At 38.1% G+C, this 11,687-nt stretch overlaps 1 protein-coding gene across 1 annotated transcript; it reads left to right on the top strand.

Moving 5' to 3' along the window:
- The first annotated feature begins 3,701 nt into the window (after positions 1–3,701).
- LOC126412419 (lipid storage droplets surface-binding protein 2) lies at positions 3,702–5,519 on the top strand. The gene is made up of 4 exons (XM_050082012.1): positions 3,702–3,806; positions 3,893–4,210; positions 4,816–5,062; positions 5,157–5,519. The coding sequence occupies exons 2-4, from the start codon at positions 3,905–3,907 to the stop codon at positions 5,408–5,410; spliced, it is 807 nt and encodes a 268-aa protein (XP_049937969.1). The 5' UTR covers positions 3,702–3,806; positions 3,893–3,904; the 3' UTR covers positions 5,411–5,519.
- The last annotated feature ends 6,168 nt before the right edge of the window (positions 5,520–11,687 follow it).

Below are 11,687 nucleotides of genomic sequence, written 5' to 3'. Positions count from 1 at the left end.
TAGGACAACTGTTTGGAAAACACTGAGACTATGATAAAAAAACATCTGTAGTGTGTTCATCAATTTTCAATGTGCATACGACATTATCCATAGGAAGAGCCTAACCAATGCACTGCACAACTTAAGAATCCGTGAGAAGCTAGTGAGAATAGTGCAAACCTGTATGGATGGATCAGCAAGAGGTCACATGAGAAAGGTACAGGTCTTAGACAGGGAGGTGCTCTTTCATGTATTTTGGTCAATCTCATCTTAGAGAAAGTAACAAGGGATTGCGAGCAACAGGAATGTGACGGAGTACAGATGAATGGTAATTTTAACTGTCTCGTGTATGCAGATGATATAGTACCGCTGAGTGAATCACTCCATGAGATAAAAGAAATGTACCAGAAAATGGACAACTATGCACAGAAGTTTGGACTGTAGGTGAATGAAGACAAAACTGAGTTAATGCAATTAGGAAGAAGACAAGAGCAGCAAGGATTTCTTGAGACAGATGACAAGACGTTCAAGAGAGTTTACACTTCAAGTACTTGGGACCTTGGTTTACCAACAACAAAAACATAGAAATGGACATCAAGGAAACACATGTATTCTCCCAGGGAGACATTCAGCTGAAAATCAATATCAGTTGATACTAAGGTGAGAATCTATAACACAGTGATATGCCCAGCAATCAAATACAGCCAGTCGGGGTGGTCGAGCGGTTCTAGGCACTACAGTCTGGAACCACGCGACCGCTACGTTCGCAGGTTCGAATCCTGCCTCAGGCATGAATGTGTGTGATGTCCTTAGGTTACTTAGGTTTAAGTAGTTCTAAGTTCTAGGGGACTGATGACCTCAGAAGTTAAGTCCCATAGTGCTCAGAGCCATTTGAACCAATCAAATACAGTTCAGAAACCTGGAACATCATAAAATGTGAAGTGGAGAAACTATTAATATTTGAAAGGAGAGTAATGTGGAAGATATCGGGACCATTAAGAAAAAGTGGATAAGGAGGATCAACAAAGAAATCTACCTCTTGATGCAACAACAAAAAATACTACAGAAACTGAAGGGTAACAGCCCGCATCTCGTGGTCGTGCGGTAGCGTTCTAGCTTCCCACGCCCGGGTTCCCGGGTTCGATTCCCGGCGGGGTCAGGGATTTTCTCTGCCTCGTGATGGCTGGGTGTTGTGTGCTGTCCTTAGGTTAGTTAGGTTTAAGTAGTTCTAAGTTCTAGGGGACTTATGACCACAGCAGTTGAGTCCCATAGTGCTCAGAGCCATTTGAACCATTTTTTTGAAGGGTAACAGGATCCAGTGGCAGGCAAAATGTTCAAAAAATCTTCCGTCTTTTCATTGGTAATAGAAGTATCATATACTTCTCTCCAAGATTGTTCACTGATTAGATACTGGAAGTATTCAATATTTTTCTGAGTATAAAACCTTTTATGGATAATATTTTGTACACTGGACAAAATGTTATTTACAGGTATGGTTAGTAATCGTGAAAGGTGATCACTGTAGCTGGTATCATAGTACATGTGTTGGAGAGCTAACAGTCAGACAAAGATTGTAGGCTTTTATAATATTTAAGAACTTTCCCCTGTGAAGGCTATGGCTCAGAAAGTCAGTATTAAAATCTCCACACAGTACCAGTGTTTTCCCAGTGGTCTTGAGTTTGCCTAAAGCAAGGTCCAGTTCTTCAGAAAAAAACACTTATGTTGCTAACAGGAGATCTATACACACATAAAATAATAGTTTTTTCAGACATTAACTCAACAGCTGAGATTTCAAAGTCTCTTTCACACACTAGTTTGCAAACAGAGGCTATAATCTTATAATCTACATTATCTTTTACACATATGCAAGTTCTCAGATGCTTTGATTCCATTCTACAAAAGCAGTTTGCAAGATTAAAATGAAATATTTTAAGGATTGAAAATACTCATTCTGTAACCAGTGTTCACAATAATATAAAACTGAAACTTCTTTCATTAATTATTGAGGAGTATGTTTACTTCATCAAATTTGTTTGTTAATTACTGCACATTTTGGTGTACACTCTTCAATGTGTATTTGAAATTTAATTCTGCATCACCTTTTTTTGTGATACACACTACTTCCCTAAAAATGTCTTACTCCATTTCTATAAGCTACCACATCTTTTTTTATAACCCATTTGTCCAAGGTACTTTGGACTGCTTCTATACTATACCTGTTGTGACTCAAATTTGCTAAATGACAGATTTCTTCAATCAAAAATTGTTTCCCACTGTGATTTAAATGAAGGCCATGGCCGGTATACATGGATCCATCTAATGTGCTTACATTTATTAAGTTCACATACAGCAATTTTTTGCATACTTCATCTATCTCTTTGTTTATTTTTCCTATTAATTTATTTACACATAACCAAGGAGGTAGATTGTATCGGTGTGGTTGATTTACAATAGCTACATTTGTGGTGTCTAATTTGCGTAGCACACTTTCAAGAACAGTGATGAGCAATATCTTTTGCACCTGCAAAAATTACGACACAGTCACTGTTGTTGTCACTTCTGCAATGCCTGTTCCTGGTTTGACAAAGGCGTGGACACTTGGGTTAGTTTTTGTATCTGCCACCTTTTCTGCTATCTGACGTCCATGATAATCAGCAAAATTTAAGACTTTTTGTTCTTTTTTGCACACTTGAAGCCAGTCGACTAATTTTTTTAATTACATTACTGTGTTCACGATGTGACACGCGCGAAAAATTTACAGTGCACGGTTGTTGTTGTTTGTAATTATTATCTGGACTTAGATGTTTCTGAGTGACAGTGTTTGTTGAATCACGTTTGTCATTACAGCTATTTGATGCACTTTTTTTATATTTCCAAGTTTTGCGCTGGTTTCCACAGTCGTTCTTCCATTGTTTATCTCACTGGTAGCCGATCTTTGTTTAAAGTTGAGTCGATGTTCTGTTGAGTTTTACAACCAAAATGTTACAGCTGTTTCTCCAACAAGGCTACAGTCCTTTTAAGTTCACTGATTTCACTGTTTTTTGTAGTTAATATGAGACGAAAGTCATCACAATGTTTACATATGGATGTCACTGAATGTACATTTGCCACATTATAGTTCGATCTTGTAATGATTTCGTTTGCGTTTTTTGCTTTAACTTCGCAGCAGTAACATTTTCCAGGTCGAACAACGATACTGTTTTTTGCACTGAAATCATAAAGACTCGTTCTTTTCTTACATTTTTCATGAAACTCGATTTTCGTGTTCCCATTTTTCAACGCCACCTTTTGTTTTTGAACAAGCATGTCTGAAAAGGATGCTCTTAAAAACTCTTCTGGCTGACGATATTTATCATTTATTAATAATGACTGCATCCGTCACAAAAGTAAAATAATGTTGGCGTGTTGGCGCCTCATACAAACTACATTACCGGTCCAGCTTAATATATTTCACCAGATTAACACATATAATGTCATTAGGCAGCACCAAGACCCACAGGAAACGTCGCAAGAGGAGTTTAAACATGTATTCCAGGTTCACTAAAAATGTTGCTTTACACTGAACGAAATGCAGCTTCGCGTTGCACCCAGTCACGGCCGCCTCTAATACAGGCGGCAGTGACGTGGCTCTCGAAACTTCGTTAGTCGATCATCGACCATGTTTTGCAGAGACTACGTCGACGTCACGTGTTACTATTGGACCTCTCCCCTCCACAATCGCTCATTGCCTGCGATAGTATATAACTCGCGGCGAGCGGCAAAGTGGAACTAGTTGTGTTCAACACTTACAGCTTTGTGTTGTGGCTTTTTCGTTTGTGTTGTTTCTGGTAAGCTGGTAGTGGTTGAAGTCACATTTTGATTACAGTACGTATCTGTGTCGTTAGTTTTATTGTACTGTAATTTACTTTTAAAGGAAGGGATTACAATGGCCGAAGCGCAGAATATGTCTGTAGCACCAAGACTGGAATGCGTCGACAGAGTTAGGACGCTCCCTGTTGTTGAAATGGCGTTGAATCAATCGGCTGACATGTATAACAGGGTTAAAGGATCTAATAGTGTCATTAACTGGACATTATCTACTGCTGAAGCAACAGTGAATAAGGCAATGGAACATGCTGCTCCCTTGGCGAAGAAACTGGAACAACCCATTCAAATGGTTGATGGAACGCTATGCAAAGGACTTTCGCTGGTGGAAGAAAGATTACCAATTATCAAAGAACAGCCGCAACAGGTAAGCAACAGAAAAAAGTATTATGATTAACGTAACTGTTTGAGGGCTGAAAAAAAACTGTGAATTTAAGATTATTACCACGTAAGGGGGAAAATGGAAATATACTTGTTCTAGCGAGTATAGAAATAGCTGAAGTCCCTTCTGATTATCTTCAACGACCATGTTGACGTACTGTTTTGTATCGTGTTGTCTAACCAGTTTGTTTCTAGGTGTTGGACTAAGATTTACCGTTTAGTGTATTCTATGATTAAGCTTTCGTAAGTAAAGTTTAGTTCCATTTGACACATCTTAGTAACAGATTAAAAGATTTGATTAGTACTTGTTCCATAGATCATGATAACGACACTTCGTAATGATGTGGAACGTGTCGGGCTGGTAGAAAAAGCATGCTGTTTAAAGTGGACTTTAAAATTAACAATTTTGTAGCTATTTGAACAAAAGGCAGCTGATCGGAGCATTCAGTGGTATCAGTGACAGCGCTGTAGTCTCCCCCATAGAAGAGGAAGTAACTTCTTGATTTTGCTGTCTGTTGTGATAGTACATCCAGAGATTATAGGAATGTCCATATTCAAAATATATGTTAAAGTTTTTAACTTTTTCTTCAGATATATGAAACAACAAAGAACTATGTTGCTGCAACTTTACGGCCAACCTGCAGCAAAGTGTCAACAGTGAAGGATGCTGGTGTGCAGAAAGCAAAGAGCCTGAAAGAGCTCAGCTGGAACAAGGCAAATGAGTTGTTGAGCACAAAGTATGGCCTTGCTGCTGTCACAACTGTTGACAGCACTGCAGCAGTAGCGGAAAAATACTTGGACTACTATTTCCCACCTGGTGAAGATGAGAAGCAAGCAGGTAAGTTGCAAAAATCTTTTCAAAGATGTTTCAGTGAAGTAGCCAAAAAAAATGCGTTGGTGAGCAGTATTTTAACACTGGGCTATTATTTCAGTTCCAGTTTCCTCAAAAGATGACAAGGTTGCTCATACTGTTAGTACAGTGGGCCGTCTTTCCAGTAAACTTGCACAACGTGTATACAGTACACTGGTAAAACAAGTTCAGAATCTGAACAGAGAAAATGTGCAGGAGTATATTGCTTCATTGATAGCTGTGGTACAACTTACGAATTATATAAATGCATATCTTAAACCAGCTGAAGTAAAAACGGAACAAGAGAAACCAGAAAGCCAAAATGTTTCTTCGTGAAGGAAATGTAGAAAATTGTATAAAAATTTGCATGTTAAGACTGAACATATTATTTAACAATATTTCATTATTTATGTAATTTTATGGTTATTAAAAATTTTGCAAGAAAGTTTTCTTTTAATTTTGCTACCCTGAAATTCCAGTTGAGAATATTTTTAGACTGATATGCTTAGATTACCTGCTGTATTGAGGTATTTTGTGCAGAAAGTCTTGTCAAATACAAGATCTTGTTGAATTGTCTATTTCATTAGGGATAGTGTAGATCTTATTGGTAAAGTGTCTTAATATTACATAATTTGGTGGCAATGTCTCATTGGTGTTAAAATTAGTAAGGGGCCCAAACTTGAGAACTTCCTAGTTTTAGTTTGCTCTTTGTCACGAGAGGTTTAGGAATGTGCACGTGCTCCTGACAAAGTGTCAACTTTGGAAACATGATTGATTGAAGAAGGGGGGGGAGGGGGAGGAAAGTGGTGAGCATTAAAATGCAGTTATGGATATTTACATGAATATCATATTAAAGTAGTGCCTGGATTAACTTGTCAATGGCCTAAATTGTTTAGGTTGTTAGTATATTATATCTACATCTTATTTACATGTTGTGCAACAGACCTATAATACCGAAAAGTGCATGATAAGAAGTAATGACAGGAAGTCATGTGAAAGTATTTTGGTGGAATTTGTTGCTTGTTTGCAGTTGGTTTGGCTTAACTATGTGAGCCAGTGCTTCCCAATACATTTCTAGGGGACAGTGCTGTGGAAGAAATGCCATCTCAAACTCTTTTTTTTTTTTTTTTTTTTTTTATATTTTTTTATTTTTTTTTATGTTGCTGCATCATATTTAAGTGCCCAATGACTTACATCGTCACTCACAGCTGTAATATAGAATCTGTTTCTCACTGTATTTCTCAGTTGTTTAATAATGCTCTAAGTTTTCATTTCTACAGTATTTTGTTTTCAGCATTGCATGCCTTTCTTTTCCCTTCAGTGTAGAATTAAATACTTATGGTAATGCATTTTTAACTCTTCATGCCAACTTGTTCTCATGGCTTCTTCCCCCAGCACGATACTTCGTGCTGACGAAATGCCCTTAACACATTGACTGTCAAGAGGCTGCTGCAGCAGAACCACCTGCTGTGGACATAGGTAGTTGTTTAAACAATTTATCAACAATGTCTGTTGTATAAATTACTTACTGATGCTCTAAGTTTTCTCCAAATACTTAGTCATTGGTTGTTTCCATTGCACACCACTTTTGATTTGGTATCTGCTGCTTGCTATATATGTCAGTATTATCAGCTGAGCCATTTACTGCCTTTTTATCTGAATCACTTTGGTCTAGGAGCATGATGCCAAGGCCTGTAGAGTGGTAGCCTTCAACCATCACAGATGAATAAATGTAGAATATAAGCTAATCAAAAGCTGTTCAGCTTTTGATCTAAGTGTGCATAGCAATATTATCACACAGAAAATCTCGATTTGTTTTACATAATCTTAGCAATAACAGCCTGATGAACCTTAAAGTATGAAATATAGGTGTTAACTGGAGTGTTTCCATAGCCATGTGAACTAAATGCGTCCAAAGACAATGATGACTATGGAGGGTGTGAAAGTTGAGTCAATTATAACTTCGTCAGTCTTCATTATCCAACATCTTTTAAACCATGTTAGAAAAGTTTTGCTGCCAATAGGGTTCAAATTGTAAATTACAATGGATACTTGTAATGCAGTCTGACAAATCTGCTTTTTGATGTTTACAATCACAGAACACTTTTATGTACGAAACTGGGGAAAGATTCAATCGCAGACTGTTCCCATCCCCTGAATGCTGCCAAGAGGATGTTTGTCTGACATGTTGAAGCCAACCCTGAATATTTTCATGCAAGAAGAATGCATCAAAAGAAATGCACTGTCAAAACTTCAGTTTGTAAGGCACACAACTACTGCAGAGATGTAATTGTGACACAAGTGATGAACAGGAGAAAGAAAATCAAGGCAACATATATTACATTACAAATGGCTTACATAATTTGAAGCTTTAATTTATTGACATTATTTTATAACAATTCCTGTAGCACAGGTCGTGCAATATTTTTGAATAATGTATAATTTGCTGATGGTGAGAAAGTTCCTTGTTTATTCCTGTAGTAGTCACAAAAATGTGAAGTGTGTATTGGATGACGAAAATACAAATTTTCTTTACACCAGGTACCCCCGGAAAGAAAGTTAATGCCTTTAATCACATGGCAGTAATTGCTGGTTTTATTTTTAGTTTAATTTTGTTTTTATGGATAAGTGATTCCCCAGCCAATCAAAAACAACTGTAGGAAACCCAGAGGTATCAGTGTAAAAGAAATCCCCCACAGATGAGAGTATTAAAATGTGAATGGTTAACTCTGAAGCATGCTTCTAAAAGCAGTGAAGCTAACATATTACTAGGTACTGAAAGTGGGCTGAAACCTGAAATTGATAGCAGTGAGATTTTTGGGGAAAATTTAAGTATACACCAAAGGGATGGGGAAATGTGGGTGATGCATTTGTCACAATAAAGAAATTCAAATCCACTTGAGAAATTCAAGGTGCCTGTGAGATTGTCTGGGGTGGGCATAAAATAACTGGATCCTTTTAATGCCCATGAGTCTCATCTCCTAATGTAACTGAAAATTTTAGCGAGAACCTCAGTTCACGTCTAAGTTCCCCAGTCACACCAATCATCCAACAGTCAATTGGGAAAATTAGTTTTATTGATGGGAATAAGACATCCTGTGAAACATTACTAAATGCCTTCTCTGAAAATGACCTAGAACAGATAGTTAGGAGCCCCACTAATAATAGAAATGTATTGGATCTAATGGTCTAATGGCAACAAATAGACTTGACATCTTTGAGGATGTCCACATTGAATCTAGTATCAGTGAACATGACATGGTTGTGGCAACAATGATTTCCAAAGTACCGGGACAACTAAAATAAGCAGAAAGATACTTGAAAGATACCTATGCTCAGTAAACTAGATAAAAAATCAGTAGTGTCATATCTCAATGAGGAACTTGAAACATTCAGCACAAGGCAGGAACATGTAGAGGCACTATGGCTCAAGTGGGAAGAAAAAAAAAAAAAAAAAAAATCCCATGCACTGGGTAGACATGTACCCAGCAGAACAGTTCATAATGGGAGGAAACTTTTACGGTATACAGTCACAGTCCAGAACTTCTAGAGAGACAGAGATTACTGCATAACAGTGTAAAACAGTGTGGCGCTATAAATAGAGAGAGCCTGAATGAAACACATTTGGCTATCAAGAGAGTAATGCGTGATGCCCCCAGGAACTACCATAGCAAAATACTATCAAATGACCTTTCACAAAACCCAAAGAAATTGTGGTCACATGTAAAAGCTGTTAAGGTCCAAAGTTAGTGTCGAATCCCTAGTGAACGAGACAGGAACTGAAATTGAGGGTAGCAGAGCAAAAGGTGACATGCTTAACTCCTTTTCAAATATTCCTTTACAAAGGAAAACCCAAGAGAATTTCCCCAATTTGATACTTCTACCACCAAACAAGTGAGTGAAAAAGTATTTGTGTCATGGTGTTGAGAAACAGCAGAAATCGTTAAAAGTGAAGTAAGCTCCAGGGACTGATGGAATCCTTGTCAAATTATATACTGAATTTGAGACAAAGTTCGCCCCTCTTCCATCTGTAATCTATCATAGATTCCTCAAACAAAAATCTCTGCCAAGTAGATGGAAGAAAGCACAGATCACACCCATCTACCAGAAGGGTAGTAGAAGTGATCCACAAAACTACCGTCTGATATCCCTCATATTGATTTGTTGTAGAATCTTTGAACATATTCTGAGTTCTAACATAATGACATATTTTGGACAGAATAAGCTCGTCTGTTCCAAACAGCATGGGTTCCAAAAACATCAATCATGTGAAAGCTAACTCTCACTTTTCTCACTATTGAAAGCCTTATATCAAGGCAGTCAGGTAGATGATGTATTTCTTGATTTCTGAAAAGCATTTGACTCAGTACCGCACCTGCACTTATTCTCAAAAGTTCAATCATATGGGGTATCTAATGAAATTTGTGACTGGATTTGAGGACTGTTTGGTTGGGAGGACGCACCATGTTATCTTGGATGGGAGCCATCGTCAGTTGTAGAAGTAATTTCAAGTGTGCACTAGGGAAGTGTGTTGGCACTCTTGCTGTTTGTGACTTTGCTGTGCTGTATTTGTGACTTTGCAGAAAATATTAATAGTAACTTCAGCCTCTTTGCACATGATGCAGTTATCTATATTGAAATACTATCCGAGACAAACATAGACATTCAGTCAGATGTTGAGTTAACATTTCAAAGTAGTGTAAAGATTGACAACTTGCTGGAAATGTCCAGAAATGTAAAATTGTGCACTTCATAAAACAAAGAAATGTAGTATCCTATTCTATAATATCAAGGAGTTGCTATTGGAATCAGCCAACTCAGACAAATACCTGCGATATGAAATGGTAAGATCACACAGGCTCAGTTGAGGGTAAAGCAGGTGATAGACTTTGGTTTATTGGTAGAAACTGGGAAAGTGTAATCAGTCTACAAATGGGATTGCTCGCAAATCACTCGAGCAACCGAGGATATTGCTCAAGTGTGCGGAAGCTGTACCAAATAGAACTAACAGGGGATATTGATGCATACATAGAAGGGCAGCACAAATGATCATCGGTTTGTTTGATCTTTGGAAAAGTGTCACAGAGATACTGAAGAAACTGAACTGGCAGATTCTTGAAGACAGACACAAATGATCCCATGATCATCTACTAACAAAGTTTCAAGAACTGACTTTAAATGATCACGATAGGAATGTACTACAATCCCTTCGTGTTGCTCACTTCGGGATCATGGGGATGAGATCAGAATAATTACAGCACGGATATTCAAACAAATTTTCTTCCCACACTGCTTACATGAATGGTATGGAAGAAACCATAAGAACTGATACGATGGTATGTAATCTCCCCCACACATTTCACAGTGGTTTGCAGAGTAAAGATGTAGGTGTACATGAGTAAGAAATGGTTGTGTCCATTGTGTTCCATGCCAGTCATACATGATTAAATTCGTAAAAACGTGGTGATGCAAACTGATAGTGCAGAAATGACAAACTGTTCTCCAGATAAACCTGAAATGACAAAAGAGCTTTCAAAAATTGCACTGCCAAACAATTTTCTGAAAACTGCTTTAAAGTGCTAGAAGTTTTCTTTATTGGGAGTCTGAAACACACAGTTAGTACTGGGTGGAATGAGAGTTATACTCTGAGATGACAAAAGTCATGGGATGCCTCCTAACATTGTGCTGAGTCTTCTTTTTCCCGTCGAAGTGCAGCAAGTTGATGTAGCTCAACAAGTCGCTGCAGAAATATTGAGACATGCTGCTTCTACGGACATCCATAATTGCAGAATTGTTGCCAGTGCAGGTTTTTGTGTACGAACTGACCTCTTGATTATGTGCCATAAATGTTCAGAGGCGGACAGTCTGGCTTGCCAGATCATTTGCTCAAATTATCTAGTGTGTTTCTCGAACCAGTTGTGAGTAACTGTGGGTTGGTGACATGATGCATTGTCATCAATAACAAATCCATCATTGCTTGGGAATGTGAAGTCAATGATGCAGATGGTCTCCAGGTAGCTGAATGTGACCAGTCAATGATCGGTTCAGGTAGACCAGATGACCTGTTCCACCATGCATCTGGCCAGGCCATGTTATCTATGGTCCACTCAGTATGGTCACAAGCTCAAGAGAGGTGCTGCAGGTGATGTGCTGTTAGCAGAGGCACTCGTGTCGTTTGTCTGCTGCCATAGTCCATTAACACCAAATTTTGCTACACTGTCATAGTGGATACATTCGTCATACATACCACATTAATTTCTGTGGCTATTTCATGCAGTGTTGCTTGTCTGTTAGCACTGACAACTGTATGCAAACACCGTTGCTCTCACTCATTAAGTAATGGCCATTGGCCATTTCATTGTCCATGGTGAGTGGTAATGCCTGAAATTGCACTGAAATTCTTGGCACACTCTTGACACTGTGGATCTCAGAACAACGAATTCTCTAATGATTTCTGAAATAGAAAGTCCCATGTGATCTCCTACTATCATTCTGTGTTCAAAGTCTGTTAATACCCGCTGTGCAGCAATAATCAAGTTGGAAATCATTTCACATGAATCACCTGAATACAAATGACAGCTCTGACAGTGCACTTCCCTTTTATACCTTCTGT

Source organism: Schistocerca serialis, chromosome 1 (assembly GCF_023864345.2).
Source record: "Schistocerca serialis cubense isolate TAMUIC-IGC-003099 chromosome 1, iqSchSeri2.2, whole genome shotgun sequence".
NCBI classification, from domain to species: Eukaryota; Metazoa; Arthropoda; class Insecta; order Orthoptera; family Acrididae; genus Schistocerca; species Schistocerca serialis.
Note: the sequence above shows the minus strand (reverse complement) of the source record. Positions and strands in the feature narration are given on the sequence as shown.